Raw genomic sequence first — 19,507 nt, forward strand, 5'->3', positions numbered from 1 at the left:
AATTTACTAGCAGTGTTGGGAATTGGAAGTTAGGATTTTGCTACTTCTGCTCTGACAACCATGTGCTCCCTATTTTTGGGCATATTTCTGCAGCTGTATTTGCTCCAGCTTTCCCCCTTATTATGTGGAGTTGTATTAGTTTTTCAAAAGTACACAGGAGCATATGCAATTTAATGAGCGTGAAATGATCTGAACTTCTGTAATGGAGGATTCTCTGAAAACTAAACAACATGTGTTTGACTTGAAGATGTAAATGTATGCTCATCAAATGCCTCTGATGAGTGGTACCCTAGCTCATTCTCTTTGTCTCCATTGTTTAAAGTAATTTTGTTTGACTGACTGACTTTGCCAGTATTGCATCTACTGCATCCACCAGGACTGTATCCAGGTAACAGGAGGTAGATCAGTCAGTTAGATCACCATGACAACATCAATATTAATTATGTCACTTAAAAGACAAACATAACATCTAGAGGTGACAGCAGAACACAAATACCAGCTACATTCCTAATATTTCATGCACTGCTTTGGTTAAAAATATCTGTAGTCATGATATATTTGCTGCAATAATCAAAAGGCCCTTTTTGCTATTTGCAATTATTTTATATAAAAAATGAAAATGCTTATGAAAATTACCATACTGAGAACCTGCACTGAGATCTAATTAAATTCTCATCTTCAGATGTGTCTGGTGATCAGCTCTGCATCCTTTCAGAATTCTGGGGCATGGCCCAGCAATGAAGTCTTTGGCTCTAGTACTTCTACAGCTTATATAGTGACAGTAGATGCATGGTTTGATCCTGGTTCTGGGGAGCTATGGAAGAAATATAGAATAAAGCTTAAGGTTTGACTGAGGAAAATGAAGTGCACACAGCTACATTAAGTCCAGCTCTCATGTGGATGTAGGCAGGCAGGAATAGGACTTACACGCACAGCAGCAAGGAGGATGCAATTCTCCTAAAGGTGCCACGAGGATCTGTGGGACTTTAGATCATTCTTGTTGATATTGCTCCTTTAGGGGACTGTTGGGTGTCCCCTTTAATATTTTTGTTCTTTTAGAGACCTTTTCCCACACTTTTGTTGTATAACTGGCAAACTGCTTCTGAATTTTCTTCCAATCTGTGTTTCCATTAACACTCATCCTAACATCACTAACTGCAAGTTTCTGAATAAATTGACTACAGACGTTAAGACCTTGTAACATCTCTTGTTTAAATGTGTGTTCTACCCTTTGAAATGTACTCGCAATGCATGTAGTTTTCTTTAGTATTGATACAGAAATTCTTCTCCTGCAAATTCATTATTACTATTTTCTTTTTTTAGTAATATATAAATACAGCTCTCAATACATCTGACAGTGTGAACAAAGCTTTATGGCACCAAAGGAAAATGAACACACTTTGACAGACAGGGAATCTGAAGTGCCTTGTCCCAAGTCACACGGGGAATCTAGAAGAAAAAAAATCTTCATTCATTAATATCCTCCTCTACTTAAAATCTAACTTAGATGTTCTAAGTTATGAATTTTGATTACAAAACTTTATTTATATATAGCATTTTTATTTATATGTAGCTCTTGAAGCATCAGAGTTAATAGAGGGGAGGCATTGACGTGATGCTGATGACTGTCCATTGGCTGCAGCTGCTCTTGTGTTACAACTTAAGTTTGAATTATCTGTGAGTCCTGATTGTTCCTATATGGTTAAAATGCCTCTGACATTCTATCAACTTAGGCAAGGAAATACTGAGATTTCAGTGAGTTTGTGCTAGGAGCTTTGCAATAACATGGTTCTGCAAGCATTAGTGACAAAATTGTGTTCCTTTCATGGCAGGGGCAAAATGGCCTTATTGAATACTACATTATCCCAGATCTAAACTTCAGTGTATTCTTCTTGATAGAAGATGAGAGTGAGGGGAAAATAATAACAACTGGAAACCTGTCTAGAGTTGAAGAGATTCGTTTAACAGTGATGGCAAAGGACAAAGGTTCTCCATCCTTAAATGGTACTGCTGTGATTACTCTTAATGTGACTGATAACCGTCCATTTGTTCCTCAGTTTATTGAGAACAAAATCAGGTGAGTTTTATAACTGGTACATATTCACCAGGTAATTGAACACACAGTAAAAAAAAGTTGAAAGTTGAAGACAACTATCCTAGCGTTTCCCTCTCACATACTAGACAGGCCTTTATTTCTCCTTCTTCTCCTTCTTCTTCTTCTTTTTTTTTTTTTTTTTAATAAGATTAAAAGTCCAGGAAGTCTTCCTATGTATGTTGGTAGTTCTGGGATGGTGATCACCTTTCATTTCTTTACCATGCAGCTTATACAAGCCAAAGTCCTTTTCCTCTTGCATGCTAGTAAAATCATTTTCGTTAGGCTTTACTCAAGGGTAAACAAATTTCTGGCTACAAAAGTAGGGCTTATGCTGCTCTCAGAAGGTCACTGAGCTCTAGCAAACAGCCAGAAGGGCCCGAGGTGGGATTACCCGTGGTAATCCCTTAGACCTTGCTATTAAGGATTTAAGTTTCAAAGCCTGTCCATGCAACTGCTGCTGGAAAGTTTGACATTAATTTATCATTTAATTATTTTTTATGCTAGCATTTCAGTTGTGGAAAACACAGGAGTGGATCATTCAATTTACACTTTTGCTGTGGCTGAAACTTCAGGAAAATCAATTGTTTACACAATTGTATCTGGCAATGAAGAAGGTGAGTGCTATTTCTTTTCTGACTTAAAAGAGCTAAGTTAACAGACTAAACTGTCTTTTGTATGGCAGATGCTTCTGTATTTAAAAGATGAAGATCGGAGATAAAAAATTGTCATTTCTTTTAATATATAAATAAATATGCACTGAACTTCTTTCAGATCTCTTAAGCTAACAGTTTGGTAACCTTTGACTAAAAAGGTGTGTATTACCTACCAAAAGATGGGTCCCTGTGGTATTAAGATACAAAAAACTGCAGGCTAAGGAAACCAAACTGAAGTCCTCATTAGCAGGTAGCTCCCTCCCTGCCAGTCACTTTCAGTGTATCATTTCCTTGCACTTGCACCTTCGTTACCAATTATCCTTCAGATTTAGCAGCCGTGAGGTAACTCCATTTGTGCACACAAAGAATAGGAACTTGGAAATCACATGCACCAAGAGACTGCAATTTTGTTTTCCAAAATTAGTTAGTTGCTCCTTTACAAGTTTCTAAAGGTGTGTGTCTGGGATAAGACCTCAGCTATAGTGCCTCTGCTGTTCAGACAGAGTAGAGATAAATTTCACATTTTTAAGAACAGAGGGCCCATAGATGCAGGAGAACTATAGGTGATATAACAACAAAAGTGCGTGCTTTTACTTTCAGGTCATTTTAGATTGGATCCAAGGAGTGGTCAGCTGAAAACAGCAATTAATTTGAACTATGAGGAAGTTTCTCAGTATGTGATTTTAGTAGAAGCAAATGAAGATGTCTCATCTGCTGCACAAGTCCAGTCTTCAGGTAACTTTCCTTCAAAGGACTTTTCAACTTGAATAAGAGCAATGAACACAGGACTTTTTTTTTGTCTTCTATATTTGCAACCAATGATGGGAATCGAGATTCTCCTTAATCTGAAAAGTCTGGCAAGGAAGACAAAAAGTGGAATGTCAAGGCTGTGCAGGCCTTCTGCACAGTAGCAGCAGCAGCCTCAGAAAAGAACTTAATACCTGAGCATTGGATTGTTAATCAGGTACAGCCAAGTGGAGAAGGCTGATCGAGAAACAGGCTTCTCACTGCCTGTTCTTACCACAGCCTCAGGAGAAGCAAAATAGCTCCTCTTCACATTTCCCTTCTACATTCCCTTACTTTTCCCTCTTCCCCGTGTGCAGCATCAATACCACTGCAAAGCTACAGCCTTGCCCAGCCTCTTTAAAAGTTGTGCTTTGTTGATGTTGCTGTTGTTGCAGACACAAGCCTGAGCAGTACCAGAAGCTGCCAGCTTCTGTGCTATTGCTGGCTTCAAAAAAGCCCTACAAAGAGCTTTTTGGTCGGCCTTTTTGCTTTAGGTCTCTTACCCAGTGCAGTCTTTTAGTGAGAACTACTGGTGATAGGTGGATGGTTGGACTGGATGATCTTGTAGGTCTTTTCCAACCTTCGTGTTTCTGTGATTCTGTGATACCAGAGATAACCTGTGTTTGCTTAACAGGACTGTTTGCTCAAAATGTGGTGATGCTGACAATCGCAGTGCAGGATGTAAATGAAAAGCCAGAATTTTTGAATAGCATGTACTCTGCTCTGATACCAAGCTCTGTACCATACAAGTACCCGGTTATTACAGTTCAGGTAGAGTATCTTTCTGTGCTCTTCAGGAGGACACAAAACTTTTCAAATATTTGATTTTTTTTTTCAACTTGTTCAAATAGATTTAAAGGAGCTGTTAATTCTGCTTTCGAAAGTCAAATTCTGCTCATCATCCAGTTTGACCATAATGCGGGTGAAGAATGGGGTGTTTAGGGGACTACTCCATACCTGTCCTGCCAGTGTTTCTTTCAGAAGAGAGATGCAGTCTGTTCTGACTCATGCTGCTGCCTAGAGCTATAGGGCTTAAAGGATTACACTCTGCACACGCTACCATTCTCTCACTGATGCTATTAACTGCTTTGTTATCTATCAAACTCAAATGGGAAATGAGCTACAAAAAGGAAAAATTATTTTCTCTTTCTGTCTAAGTTTCATGCTTCTCAGTTCCTGTAGTCTGCTTTCTTTATTCTTGCAGTTGTAGCACCTTCTTAGGCTCTCTGGGAAATGTATTTTCTCTTCTTATACACTGGGTTTGATTCTGATAACTTGCGCCCCACTTTGCTAGTGCAAAGGGAAAAAATGTGACTATCCTTGAACTTCCAAAGAGAAACTGCAGTTTTATGATCGAAGGGTAAGCACAGCCCAAAGGTCACAAACTGCTTCAAAACTGCCTTTGCTTTTTTTTCAATTTTATAAAACCAGGCCACAGATCCAGATGCAGGAGGCAATGGACTTTTGACATACAGCTTATTGAATTATCAAGAAGAATTTGATGTCAATGAAAACACAGGGCAGATTTATACAGTTTTTTTAGCAAGAAGAGCTGGATCAGTTTTTCTGGAACTCCAAGCTGCAGACCAAGGTGGACTCACAGCCCGCACAACAGTCAATGTAAGGGAGAATGCTATCTACAGTCCTAACCACTTTCTATGTCAAAACTCCATAAAATAAAGGCTAGGTTTGGTAATGACAAAACAAACAAACAAACAAACAAAAACAACAACAAAAAACACCTGCCCCAAAAAACAGTTAGTACTAGACAGTAAGACTATTGGGTATATACCAATACTCATTACGTATGTTCAGGCAAGAATTATGAGGTTGTTCTTTCTTTTAATTTATTGAAATATCTTGACATGAAAGTTGACTTTTAGAGGACATTGTTCTGCTTATGGACCAAATTAATCTCTTAACTAGCTCAGGCTATGGCTAAATCAAGATTTACCTCTACTTTGGAGCTGCTACCAGGCATTGCAAATTGGTACCACTTCCCCTCTCCTTCCTCCTTGGAGTAGTTTTTCCTAGACTATCCCCTTTATTAATGCAAGAACCTCCATGTGGCTACACAGCAGCTACACTGCATCTTTTATACATGTCCAAAACACAGACACTCCAGCAATGACTTGAAATATGAAACTAGTTAGATAATTGTCCTTTAAATGGTTCTTTTATAATAAATGCAGATCACTGACAGGTATAACTGGAGATAGTGCAGAGAAATCTGGATGAATGAGAAATTCCACAGTTTATCCATACTTTAGTTTTGGAATTTTTTTTTTTTTTTTAATCACATATATGGAAATAGAATGTAAGATAAGAAAATCTGGCAAGCTGTTTTCCCCAACACCTTGCTGACAAGCTCAGTAGATCTCTGTACTGGTTCAGTTACGATTTAATATATTCTTCAACTTTTGAATTGCTTAGAATGCTGTGTTAAAGACTGATTTCTCTTGAAATTAATGACGTAAGAAATTGATTTCTCATTCTTAGCATCACCATCAGTGTGTGTTTGTTTGTTTGTTTGTTTGTTTTTAAGTCAGTCTTGGAGAGAGATACACATGCTTCAGAAAGCCTTACATGCAATTCTTTTATTTCTTAGGCAACTATTTATGTCACCTCCAGTAGCAACATTGTGGTGTTTGTTCTTAATCAGAAGATCAACGCTGTTGAAAGAAACATTGATGAAGTAAAAAGGTATATTTTCAAACTGTGAAACCTGGTGTAATGCAGAATAATTTGGGGGAGTTCTCAGGAATCTATCAGCAGGATGCACCATTTTTACCTGTAAGAATTGGGCCTGAGTTGACAAATGTCAGTGTCGTTGGATTAGATGATTTCAAGAGATCCCTTTCTACCATAATGTTTCTGTAATTTTCAGCTACCTAGGGAAATATTTTTCCTGGTTGGTTGGCCCAATGTGCACATGTGGAGACAAATAGGATAGAAGATATAGAGATCTTTCATTCTTTGACAAGAGTCACAAGTCCACAAACCCTTTGCTACAAATGAGAAATCCCCCTTCTGGGACAACAGCAGTACTTTTCAAGGTTCAGCATCTACATCACTAGGAGATTAGTAGTATGTGGATGGCCACAGTACAGTTAAAAACTTACTTTGGCCTTTTTCCATTATTAATGAAGACACAGAATGCTTTGGTTTTACAGAATTTTAGGGGCTTTGAAGAGTGAAGAAAATAAGCTTTACCTTTATGCTATCATGCCACTGATTTATTGTTGCTAAAAATTAAATAAGAGATCCTGGAGCTGCTCTTGCTTCATTCCTGGAAGCAGCTGGTACTGATGCATATTAAGATGGTGGATTAACCAGGCCAATGTTCTGATCCAGTGTCTGGATCCAGTGTGATCCTCTCTTTAATAATGAGTTGGGAGAAAATAAAGTTTAGGAGATGAAATTTCCCTTCTTCCCTTACTGTTCATGGTACTCTGTAAGAAGTGCTGCCTGAATTTATAAGAAAAACAACAACAACAACAAAAAGAATGAAATAAACCATATGTTGATTTGATAAAGCAGGACTAGATAAATATATGATGTATCATGCAATATTGGTTATGAAGTCTAGGTATAAGGGTTTGCTAACTCTAATTGATCGATTATGGTTTTATGGCACCTATCTAAGATTTTTTGGGCTATGTACAAAGGTTATATAGCTCTTAGTAACGAAATGCATCATGTCAGAGAAAAGGACTGGACATTATTTCCCTGCTCCTCACTGATATTGGGCAAATAGCTTAATTCCTTTGCTGATGATAATCCTGCATTTTGATGCACTTAGGTTAAAATGCTAACTAGCTGCTACATATTGCACTGAATACCAGTTTTCTGTCATCCAGTTTGGAGCGTAAAAGAATTTCTCATCTCCCTGTTAATAAAAAAATGTTTTCTTAACATGATGGCAGGGTCCTGGAGGAGAAACTTGAATGGAATGTATACATTGTTGAAGTTTATTCCAATGATGTCGAAAGGACAGCAAGAAACACCATTAATGAAACCTGCATAAAAATTATTGCAATTGATAATGCAAATGGTGAAATACCTGCAGAAGATGTAAAAAGGTCTGTACAGTAAATCTTCCGCGTGTCAGAGCTAGGCAGCTAGGCTTTTTCTTTCCCTAAAATTATTTCTGTCATGATGGGACAGTTTTAGATCAAATAACAGTTTATCTGACATTTACATGCAAGCTCAAACTGAAATTTTAGAATGCAGAAAGCTTTCATTATTTATCCAAAATTAGTTTCCAGAGTTTGTAGAAAACATGAATAAGTCTTTTTAATTGTTCAAAATATGTTTAAAAGTCATCTTAGAAGAAAATGGGAGAAGAAAGAATATCACTAAAATAGATGTTGCTATGAATTACAGAATTTTGATTAAAAACTTGAATTTCAGGTATATTTTATAATACATTGCAGAGGTATAAATATATACTCATGTAAACATATTACTAAGGCTATTTAAAAGCAAGTAATTTCTAGACTCAGTACCTTTCATGAGAACTGGTTTGTGGCAAATAGGAACAATGGGGCCCATGGTCATAGGAAGCACTCTGCATGGATGATCGCTTTTCTGTAAGGAAAGCACTGTTGGTATCTACGAACTGTTTATATAGAGGACTCTGCCCTTCCAAGTTCAAATTTCCAAACTCTGCAGCATTTCAGATCATCAACACCAGGGATGGTTTCTAGAAAAAGGCATTTTTTCCCAAAAGAAAGACATGACAAGTCTGAACCTTTGGAAAAGGTAGAGCAGCGTGTGGCATTGTTATTTTCTTCACCAGTCTGCAAGCCAAAACAAAGGCCTGATAAATCATAAACACTTTGATTTTTATTTTTTTTTTGTCTTCAGAAAACTCAGAGAGCAGCAGGAGAACATTGAGATAGAGCTGGAGAAAATATTTTCAGCACCTGTCACTACTGCTGTGGAAGAGGGTCCTGCATTCTCAGTAACTCCTGAACTCATTGCAACCATTGTTCTCAGTGTTCTGCTAGCCTGCATCCTCATAGCCTTCCTGATCTACATTGTTTTTTCTATTAAAAGGAAAAGGTACAAATGTTTTTACTTCAACAATATAATTTAGACAGACAACTGGTAAGTTTACCTCAAAGGCTGGCTTTAAAAATGCCAATCTGATAAATTACTTGTATTTGGATCAAGTGTTACCTAAGTTTTGCTGTAGATCAAAGCAGTTAGGCTTTTTACTGCAGGCACTAGACACTTTAAGTGTAACTTAAATTTGATTTCTTTTGTGTTTGTTATGGAGAAACATCTGAAACAAATACTTTTAAAAATGGAGAGATGTGGATAGCTGTGAAGGGGGTGAAAAGTAGCTGTAGTGCACATGTTGAGTTGAATTTCCTCAATCTGCATTACCTTGTATTCTGAAATCCAGGGAAAGTTTGCTGCAGGGCCATATAGGTGAGGAGAAGGAATACATCTTCAAGAAGACAGTGAATGTTTACATTGCTGCAATTAATTTAGATTCAAACAGCTGTACAGAACAGTAGGCCGTTCTCAACACTAATCCCCAGAACGATATGGTAATTTTTCATTGTATTAAAATTATGACACCAGTATTTCACATTCTGTTTTTAAAACAATTGTAAAGCCAATCTTCAAAAAGAATTATATTTTAATGTAGTTATCATTTTCAGAAGGCATGGAAAGAAGCAAATGGAGATGGAGGGTGTTGATAATCCATCTAAGACTGACAAAAATGAAAGTTTGAAAAACATAGTGAAACTGGAGGGCATGAATGATGTGTAAGTAGAATGCTGATGTCACAAATTTATAAATATTAGCTAATCAAAAAATGTCCATTTTGATAATTCCAGTAACTCAGCATTTTCCTTGTGTCCTTTGATAGTGTATTCCATTAACAGGTTATGAAATCTATCCTTTGAGGAGACTAAAGCCCTTTAATCTTGAATCAAAAATCATTGCTTTTTAGCAAATCACTTAGCCTTATGCTCCTCTTTCAGGAGGCAAGGTTGTTCTTGCCTCCATGTTGTTAAAATCCCAATACTTTTGAAATCAGCACACCTATTGTTCCCTGCTTCAGCCAAGATAAGATTTTGTCACGTAGCTCTTTGAAAGATCAAGGTGTTATGAGTTCTTTTTGCTCCCTTTTAGAGGAATGGAAGCAGTTAACAACATGGAAGGCACCAGGGAAGGTGGTGTTGAAGACATACCTGAAGCCAAAGGAAAACAGAGTTTCCTTGGGATGCTACAGTTAGATTTTGACAGTGATGGTGAAGAAAATGCAGTGCTTGAAGGGGTCACTGAACCTAGAAATGTAGGTGCTGAGACCACCACTAACATCACAGCAAAACAGGTAACTGGCTTTACAATCAAAGGTATAGAATGAAAGATATTTGGTATTACTCCTCTTCCTGAAATAGTTATCCAAAAACCTGTGAACCTGTGGCTGAATCCAGCAGTGGGGAAAAAAGAAACTACGTGAAGTAATGAACATCTTTGGGCTGTTTGTCAATTCCTGGGAGTGACCTTGTCATCCAGAAAAGAAGGGTGATTCTCTTCCATCTTTGCATACAGCAAAGGCTTCTCATGTATTGTTGCTCCTGAAAATTGCAGCCTTGGAGACAATAATTTCTCTGCAAGCTTCAAAGGCAGAATATACAAGGTTATACAGCTTAATGCTTAGCATTTGTCATGGATGCGAATTCCTTTCTTACAGGACCACTCAGATCTTGGGTCAGCTCTCTCATTAGCATCCAATCCAATAAAGCATGCCCCTCAGAAGGAACTAAAAGGAGTAACATTTTCAGAAGTGGCAATTATTTTGGATGCCAAGCTTGAAAAAGATGAGGAGGAGGAGGAGGATGTTTTTCCACAATAACTATGCTTGATGAAGAGAACTATTGAAAACCACGATGACACTGTGACAAAACGGAATTAAACGTGCACTGTGATTACAGAGGGCCAGTGCCTGGAGTACGCTATCTGGGGAGCGGCGCGGGCGAACTGTGCGAGGATGGCTGTGCAGACGCCGCCCCAGGAGCGGTGCGCTGAATGTCCCGTAGCACGTATACAACGGCACGAACGCCGACTCCGCCCGCGCCGCCCCTTCCCCACTGTACCTGGGGACGCCGCGACCCTCCTCGCGGCGCCGGGAAGGGCGGGCCTCCAGCCGGGCTGCGGGCGGGGCGCTGCGGGGCGGGCGGCTGCCTCGGCCCTCCTGCGGAAGGGCGCGGGAGAACGGCGGGCGGGGCGGGGCGGCGCGGTGCGGCTTTCTCGCACCTTCCGCCGGGGCCGCCATGGCCAAGTGGGGGCAGGGGGACCCGCGCTGGATCGTAGAGGAGCGCGCGGACGGCACCAACGTCAACAACTGGCACTGGTGAGGAGAGCGGAGGGTGGCGGCAGCGCGGGGGCTGGGCTGGGGCTGCGGCTGCGGCTGCGGCTGCGCTGGGCTGGGCTGGGCTGGGCTGGGAGGCGGCCGCGCTCAGCAGTCCCGCTGGCCCGCACAGGACGGAGCGGGATGCGACCAGCTGGTCCCGGAGCAAGCTGCGGGAGGTGCTGGTGGGACTGGTGGTGGAGGGCGAGGCCGGGCGCTGCGAGATCTGCGAGCTGAAGCAGGTGGAGGGCGAGGCGTCCTGCAGCAGCCGGAAGGGGCGGCTCATCTTCTTCTACGAGTGGAACTTGCGGCTCTCCTGGAAAGGTACGGCCGGCTCGGGCTGCGGGGTCTCGCTGTGCCCTGTCCGTCTGTCTCGCCGTGCCCTGTCTGTCTCGCTGCGCGGTCTTTGCGGCCTCAGCTCTACAGGAACGAAGTTCTCAGAGCTGCGGCCGATTTTCTTTCTATTTTAATAGCCATCGTGCTGCCCCTTTAGGTGGAGCTCCTGGTTAGCGCTGAGAGGAGAGATTCAATTGCTAAACGGTAGTTTTTGTCATCGGTTCCTTTTTCAAGTCTTCTAGGTAACGGGATTCCAGCTTTCATTTAAACGTGGGTATCTCAGAGCAAAATAACATAAATCCCGAAACTTTCAGTCAGTTTGTGAAGGTCAGTTTGGGAAGAGTGTTTCTGTCAGCGATTCAGATCACTGAGCAGCAGGAGCGGGGAAAATAGCCCTGGAAATTGCCCTGCCTGGTGGCGCTGGGCTGGGCAGGAAGGCTGCTGTTTCCTTCCTTCGTTTCAGTGAGGATTTCAATGGATTATTCTACGTGGTGGTGGAAGCTTTTAAAACATAGTTTTTAAAGTAGTCTTAATGAGAAACATGCCTTCGCAGTCAGTTTTTTAAAATAGTGGCTTGATGGGAAACAAATCATTGACTCCTGACTCTGCTATCAGAGTGTTGCTGTTTTGCTTTGATAAGGGTAATCGTTCTGCTAATGTCACAGCGATAATAAAAATGCAGAGCTGTGTCATGGCTGATTAGCCCAGCTCTTTAGCTGCTGGGGCTTCCCTGCAGCACAGGAACCAGCTGTTGGACAGGCAGCTTTTTAAAGGTGTTTGTTTTCCTAAATCTAGATTTGTTGTTCTGCTCTGTGTTAGTTGAGAATCCGTATTTTAGAATTTCTTGAAGTTGGTGATAAAATCAGCGGAGTGGATAGAAGTCAGGTTTATGTTGCGCACATAAAAACATTCTTCCTACCTGCTTGCCCTTGTCTGACAATAAGACAGTAGCTGGAAACAAAATTTGCTTTACCACATTCTGCTTGTGCTAATCCTGGAAGTGGAAGAAAGCAATGAAGTGGACTCTGAGATGACTGCACATGTCTGCATTGGGTTCAGGAGCATAGCAGTGACACTGTTAAGCTAATGAGTGTATTACTTGATACTTGATTACTTGATACTTAATTACTTGAAGTTGAACTGTGTTCTCCTGGAAGACGTTGAGAAGGAGAGGACTCCCTGCTTATGTTGTGCTGTGTAGACTTGGTTGTCTTGGCAGAGGAGGGTTTGTATACTGTGCTGTGCTTCACTGAATTAAATCCTGATGGAGATCAAGCCTTTGCGCTGTGCCCTGCTGTGCACTACCGACCATTGTTAGCTCTTCTCACTCTGAAATGGTTGGGTATCCTTGCTTTGTGCTTCTCCAATGCTGGCCCGTAGCACATCAGGTTGCAGCTGTGCACGGTGGCTCCTGAAGGCTGGCACTTGTTGCAGGGTGCAGTGGAGGGAGCGTTGTGTTCAGCTGGATTTAGCTAGCTCCCACATAGCTGAGAGAGTCCAAATAAATAGGATGTTGGCCTTTATGATAATTCTCCTTGTTCAGTCATGCTAAATGCAGGGTTCTTCACGTAGACTGAACAATATGAAAATAACAGGATTTGGAGCATAACTGCATGTTTTCACCCGCTTTCCACTGAGATTTTAACATGACCTTAATGGTGAATAAATGTAAATATTAAATGATTTTGCAAGGCACAGGGAAAGAGTCTTCATTGGAATGAAAACAAAATGTTAAGTCCTTTCACAGTAAGGTCTGAGGTCAAGCAGCATGGCGCAGGACTCGTGCCACAGGACACGGTCATGGAGCCGTGCAGGTAAGTGATGTGCCTGGGCTCAGAGAGATGCAGAGCTCGTTGTGTTCTGACAAGGTTTTCTGTAATGGAGTTGGTAGCTCCCAGTAAATCAACTGAGAGTGAGAATGTGCTCAAATATCTGCAAGTGTTCTTTGTTTCACTAGTGTAACTTTCCATGATGTACACATATGTGCCTATTTGGTAGGAGCTTTCCAGGCCTTCCAGAAGAACTAGCTAGCATTCTGGGGAGCTTCCAAATAAAGGGCAGAGACATTGAAGGGAGGAAGAGGGTCATTTTCCTGCTGTTCCCTTTTTAGCTTCACATTCTGTGATAGCCGACGCATCTTTGCAGAACGAAGAGCGTTAGAACAGCAGATGATGGAAGATGGGAGTGGTGGCAGAACAGTAGTGTAAAATGAGCGTTCTATGATGGCTTATCTGTGTGCATGTACCTCATGCATCTGTACAGGAAAATAAGGTTCTGAGAATAGTTTAGTGAAAAAGGATTGTGACGCGTTTGAGACCTTTTGTTGCTCTTTAGTTCTTTTGAATTAGATTCTAGGTATCTTGCTTCAAGGAACCTGTTCCAAGTATAAAACTCTTCTGAAGGGGGAAATAGTTTTTAATAATGCATTTAAGAATTTGTTGTGTTAATACAGGTACTGTGAAAGAGTCTGGTGAGAAACATAAGGGATCTATTGAAATTCCTAACCTGTCAGAAGAAAATGAGGTAGATGATACAGAGGTAGGTGTGAAATCCTGATATGGCTATGCAGGCTCAGCGTTCTTAAAGAAAACGTTAACGCATAGGCATCGCGTTTTGATTTATGCTGTGATTAAGTGCAGTAATTACACTTTGATGGTTGACTTTGCTCTTTGTGTTTTTATTTTTTGTACTTGGGATAATACGTTATCTTTGTTCTCAGATTTTGTCTGCTAGGAATGTGCTTTGTTTTCTTTGCTAGTTTGCCAGTTTTTGACATGCATCTGAGACAAGCTCCGGTTGTTGTAGTCTTAACAAAAAAAAAAGCAACCTAAGAACTCAAGGAACATCCTCGCTGGTTGTGCAGTAATTGACACTGTGACTTCTGCAGATTCCTGCTGCTGTGCAGCATGTGCCTCTGGTTATACTTTCAGAAAGCTACTCTGGGAGGAGGGAGAGATACTTATATTTAAGTGAAAACCCCGAAACAGTTATTTTTAGCAAAGATAGGATAAACTGAGAATATAATGAACTTGAAACTGCAGCTGTCCTTTGAATAAACAAAGCCAACATTTGTTGCCAGAACCTAAAAGGCTAATGTTTAGGTGCCTCTTCGGTCTTGTCAATTTTCTACTTCTAGATTAATGTTAGCAAAAAGAAAGGAGAAGGTGATATTCTGAAGGAGCTTATGAGAACTGAAGGAACCACAAAAGTCAGAGAGGCCCTGAGAGATTACCTTAAAGCTCTTAAAACAGGTAATTTGAAGCAGTATGTCAGGTAATGTTTTTTTTTTTTATATCTTCTTTCTTGAATAGATCGGCAATGTACTGAGAATCCTTGGGTTTATTTGTTTTGATTGTTACCAGCTGGTATAAAGATTCTAGTCCTAGTAGTCTTTAACTGCTCTCAAACATGGCAATGTCCAGAAGCTCTGGTAGCGATCCAGCCTGTATTTTGTTATACAAACTCATAGAGATCAGTGCATTACCTGCAGTGCAGAGCAAAGCTCTGTTGTCAGCTTTTCATTTCTGCAGTAAGCTGTTGAGAAGTGCATGGGGATGGTATACACCTGAATAGGCAAAACTGGGTAATTTTGGGTCAGGTGACTATGAAAATCCTGTATTTTCAGTTGAAATTCCAGTTTGGCTACGTGTGTGATAAAAACATACTAGTAAGGTAAGGAAACTGGACTGGAGTTATATGTCCTATTCTGTGTGATTCCTACAAAGTTTTGGCAGCAAATCTTTATCACATATTGAAAAGTCAGGCTGGTTATTGTTGTGCAGCTCGATTTTTGAACACTGCTTTTGTTTACCGCAGAGTTCACCTTGGGAATGATTCTGCCTACAAAAGCTGCTGGTCAGGAACTGGCTGCTGAGAGAAAACTGAATGGGAACACTGCGCAGGTATGCTGTCTGTAAGTGTTGTACGAATTTGCTTCTCCCATAAATGTAGTTCCCTCAAATTTTGCTGTGCTAGCAGATCTGTATTCCTGTGGACACCTGCCAAAGTGGCAGTCTTTGGGGTGGCACTGGCCTGCCCACTTCTGTGATCAAGACTTAGCGTACAGAAATGGTCCATCACAGAACCTGGGCATGGAGCTGCCAGGTGTGGAAGAGGGCACCAGCACATACCTCGTGGTGTTTTGTTCTGCAGCGCGTGGTTTCTGTAAGGTGAAGGTAGCTGCTTCCCACAATCTGGAGTTACAAATGTCTTTGGTATGAATGACTTGGAGATATTTCATTTATTTCATTAATGTAGTGACTACGGAGGTAGATTATATAATTGTTGTATATCCATTGTATATTCACAACTCAGTATACCTAATGTTGCATAGGTAACAGCAACCCCTGTTATTTGACAGCTCATGAGTGTTTGAATTTGCTGTCGTTCACGTGAATGTGCTTGCTTTACAGGAGTCTGCTTCACCACATTTGCTGGATTTAGTGGGTGTAAAAATTCCAACAGTGAGGATACTTATGAGAGAAATATTCAGTTCTCCAGCAGATGAGCTTTACAGCATCTTCACAACTAAGGAAGTAAGTAGGCAATACTTTAGAGGTAATATAAGTGGATAATGTACTTGTAGTATATATAAGTGGATAATGACTTGTAGTATAATAATTCTGGGGACAGAGTGGCTGGCAAATTATGGAGGAAAAGGCTCTCTGGTCAGCGGAGCACGAGCCAGCACTGCCCAGGTGGCCAAGAAGGCCAGTGGCATTCTGGCTTGTTGTATCAGTGGTCGTGCTGACAGCAGGAGCAGGAGGTGACTGTCCCTCTGTTCTGGCACTGGTGAAGCTGTACCTCAAACACCGTGTTCAGTTTGGGCCCCCTGACTTCAAGAAATTTCACGGAGGCTCTAGAATGTGTCCGGAGAAGGGGAGTGGAGCCATGAGCCACCAGAATTCTTCTGGTGAAGAACTCTGGGGAGAAGTAGCTGAGGGGAAGGGTTGCTCAGCCTGGAGGAGGGTTGGGTAAGACCCTGTCAGTCTCTACAACGACCTGAAAGGAGTCCGTAGTGAGTTGGGGCTTGGCCTCTTTTCTCAACTAATAGCAATATGATAAGAGGTGAGAGAAGTTGCCCTAGAGGACATTCAGGTTGGATGCTAGGGAAAATTTCTTCTCTAAAAGAATGGTAACTTACTGGTACAGACTGCCCAGGGAAGTGGTGGTGTTATGGACCCTGAAGGTTTTCAAGAAGAGAGAACAAAATGTTGTTTTATCTGAGCAGCTGTACAAGTAGTCAGATGTGTAATGTTCATAATACCAGGTACAGATAATTTTCTTTAAGTACGTTAAATGGAGTGAGAAGATGTGACTACCCAGAAAGTAATGAACCTTATACTTTCCTTGTAACTTCGAATAGGATTTGTAGTTCTGGTGGTCATAATTCCTTCTTAAAGTTTTGCTGGGAAGCCTCACCTTTTAAGTCTCTGAGGAATTTCAGTGGAGAAACTGCAAAAAGAGTTGATAATTACTGATACTGCATGCTAGTGTGATGGCATCCTATCAGTGAACAAAGGTACAGGACCTGGTTGTCACGTATTTGAGATAGGGAACAGAAAGTGTGCTGGGGGGCAGCAGAACCATTTCTGCTTTAACAGTTTGATGCGAATGTATTAAATATAAAAATTAATTAAATAGTAACTTAGATCTTTTTGTCATTACATTTTAATAGGAAGAAAAACCAAACGAGAAATTTTATCTTTCTGTAGGTTTGTAGCAAAGCTCCCTTGTCTCATAGTATGGTCTGTTATTTATCCCTATAGTAGGTAATTGACTTGTGCTGTGTTCTCTTCTTGTTAGTTGGTGCAGAAGTTTTCTAAGTGTCCTGCTGTGATTGAAGCTGAGAAGGGAGGGAAACTCCTAATGTTTGATGGTTGCATCAGTGGTGAATACACAGAACTGGTAAGAAAGCTTCTATTTTTCACTTGAAAAATGGGGTGTTGGTGTCAGACTTAAAAGTAGCAGACATTTGTGCTTCTCCAATGCATATTCAATTCCTCTACAACAAAGCAAAAATGACAGCTGTTATGTGATGTTCTTTGGTGATTGGGACTAGATTATCTTAGTGACCTTCTCCAACCTTAATAATTCTATGATTCCTCATCAAAAGAGCAGGCATCAATTACTAATGACCTTCACTGGCAGAGAAAACTTTGAGCACCATCATTTTTATTGAGGAGCTGTAAAGCAGTTTAAACTCCTATTCCAGACAAATGTGTCACTGCTCCCAGCTGAGTGCTGGGTACAAGAGGTACTCAAGAAAAAAATGATGTTCAGAGCTCAGCTTTTTTTCTTGAAACTTCTGGAAGCCATTTACACAGTTGCTGAGGTTAGACTTGGTATCTTACTCCCTGCAGTCTGGGTGGATTAAGCTACCATACAGTACCGGTGTGAAAACATTACTTGCTCTCATTATAAGGTCTGCAATAAGGTCAGTATTTCTTATCAATAACTGATCAGCATAACCTTTTTTTCCATGGAAATAACAAAACAGTGTTATAGTAGCAAGCTAAACGTTTAATGAAAAGTTTATTTAAAAACATTCAGCCTAAAAGCAATCCTCTGTTGTTTGTGTTGCTCTATCTACTTGTATGTTAAGATAATCCTCTTCTCCTTACTCTTGGGGGAGAGTTAGCATTCAGTAGTCGGAATGTGAATTATCCAGAAAGCAAAGGAATGTGTTAATGGGAGGAATCTTCTTATCTTTGTACAGGTCCCAGGTCAAAGACTTGTCTTGAAGTGGAGGTGTAGAAACTGGCCTGATGGTGAGTCTTTCTGAGGGCCTCTAATAGAGGCTGCACTTTGCCTGGAAGAAGAAAAACAGTGTGACTGTTACTGGTATTGCTGACTGGAAGCTATTTTGGATAATAGCAGGATGTTCTTTGAAGTTGACATCCATGAAAACGGGCCGCACCCGCAAGCAAGAGTAGATACCAAGTTAGCTGCTGTATATTTAACCTTTTGAAAAACACTTTATTGAAATGTCACCTTTTCTTCCTTCAGAGCATTATGCAACAGTTGCCCTGAATTTCAAGGATATGGCTGCTGAAACAGAACTGCAGGTAGAGTGCAAAGGAGTTCCTGTTTCTAATGAAGATAGTACAAGACAATGGTGGAAGAAGCAGTATTTTGAAGAGATACATAATTTACTACAGCAATCCAGAGACAACATGGACTGATAACAGCACTGTAGTTTAGTTAGGGCATTACTTTTTTATACGTTGTTAACATTAAAAAAAATAAATTATTTGTGGCAAGAATAAAGACCCACTTCTATGATACTGTATATTTTAAGCTTTATTTATGTTTTTTTAATGAGTGAGGTGGCCTGTAAGTTAGACTATGTATGGAAACAGCTTTACTTGGGAAAATCATTTGTTCACTTAGTACAGCTTCACTTGAGAGAGAAACTATGATTTAGACACAGTATAGTAGTGCCACCAGAGGTAGGAAAGCTACATTAATCAGTAGAAAGCTTTTGCCATTCTTTAATATTCAGTGTATCAAGTGGCAAAACTGTCATGTTAGAAAAGGGGATGTTCATGAGAGTTCAACTGGAAGATTATAAAAGGGATGATAAAGAAATGTGGGGAACGTTACAGCCTCCTTGTGTATGTTTTTGAAACTTGCTTAACTGCAGGCCCATTTCTAATGCTGTAGAAAGGAAAGATAATTAAAAATGTTACATTATTCTGGATGGTACAATGCTTACCACTTGTTAAGTCTTCTGCATGCACCCTACTGCCTTACTTAACCTTATTGTGAAATTTATTACTGTTCATTTCTTCCAAAATAATGCTTTCTTGCAGTTCTGTAAATCTTTCTCTTGATTTCTGGCCCTTCACAATTCTGTAGCTCAAAATAAAGCAAAAAAGTGTTAGATAAAATTTGATAAGATGAACAATTGTTTCAGTATCCTACTTATAACCACATTGAGGTTTGCAAGGATAACTTAACTCTCAAATGAGTCAAGTATGCAGTTTGAAACAAATTTACCAAGAATAGCTGAGTTGCCTGGGGAAAACACTGCTGATTAATAAAATACTTTTGCATGAAATTTGTTTTCTCAACTAATTTCTATACAAACTGGTTAGTTTGTCAGATAAGTCCTATATACTTTATCTTATAGTATGACAACATACAGCAATTTCATCAACAAACTTAAATAATGCAGAAGACTAAGCAGAAGGGATGTTGCTTTTCTCCTCCAGGAGCAGCTTTCCATTACGAGTTTGCAGTTGGTTATATCCCCTTTGC

At 40.3% G+C, this 19,507-nt stretch overlaps 2 protein-coding genes across 4 annotated transcripts in view; both read left to right on the top strand.

Moving 5' to 3' along the window:
• Positions 1-10,508, top strand: part of LOC128088666 (protocadherin Fat 4-like) — a 45,133-nt gene extending 34,625 nt beyond the window's left edge. For 2 of the 3 annotated variants that reach the window (XM_052699421.1, XM_052699423.1), the window contains 11 exons: positions 1,833-2,077; positions 2,600-2,709; positions 3,349-3,483; positions 4,169-4,305; positions 4,966-5,154; positions 6,143-6,237; positions 7,461-7,616; positions 8,404-8,601; positions 9,210-9,317; positions 9,688-9,889; positions 10,253-10,508. In XM_052699421.1, the coding sequence (XP_052555381.1) occupies positions 1,833-2,077; positions 2,600-2,709; positions 3,349-3,483; positions 4,169-4,305; positions 4,966-5,154; positions 6,143-6,237; positions 7,461-7,616; positions 8,404-8,601; positions 9,210-9,317; positions 9,688-9,889; positions 10,253-10,414 (1,737 nt within the window). In that variant the 3' untranslated portion in view covers positions 10,415-10,508. The remainder of the gene's footprint in view (positions 1-1,832; positions 2,078-2,599; positions 2,710-3,348; positions 3,484-4,168; positions 4,306-4,965; positions 5,155-6,142; positions 6,238-7,460; positions 7,617-8,403; positions 8,602-9,209; positions 9,318-9,687; positions 9,890-10,252) is intronic. The other variant, XM_052699422.1, reaches the window with a different exon arrangement.
• A 264-nt stretch (positions 10,509-10,772) lies between these two features.
• LOC128084327 (activator of 90 kDa heat shock protein ATPase homolog 2-like) lies at positions 10,773-19,307 on the top strand. Its single transcript, XM_052690265.1, has 9 exons — positions 10,773-10,912; positions 11,043-11,233; positions 13,698-13,783; positions 14,382-14,496; positions 15,062-15,147; positions 15,658-15,780; positions 17,051-17,152; positions 17,964-18,015; positions 18,254-19,307. The coding sequence occupies exons 1-9, from the start codon at positions 10,833-10,835 to the stop codon at positions 18,427-18,429; spliced, it is 1,011 nt and encodes a 336-aa protein (XP_052546225.1). The 5' UTR covers positions 10,773-10,832; the 3' UTR covers positions 18,430-19,307.
• The last annotated feature ends 200 nt before the right edge of the window (positions 19,308-19,507 follow it).

Source organism: Tympanuchus pallidicinctus, unplaced genomic scaffold (assembly GCF_026119805.1).
Source record: "Tympanuchus pallidicinctus isolate F22 unplaced genomic scaffold, pur_lepc_1.0 scaffold1, whole genome shotgun sequence".
In the NCBI taxonomy this organism is placed as follows: domain Eukaryota; kingdom Metazoa; phylum Chordata; class Aves; order Galliformes; family Phasianidae; genus Tympanuchus; species Tympanuchus pallidicinctus.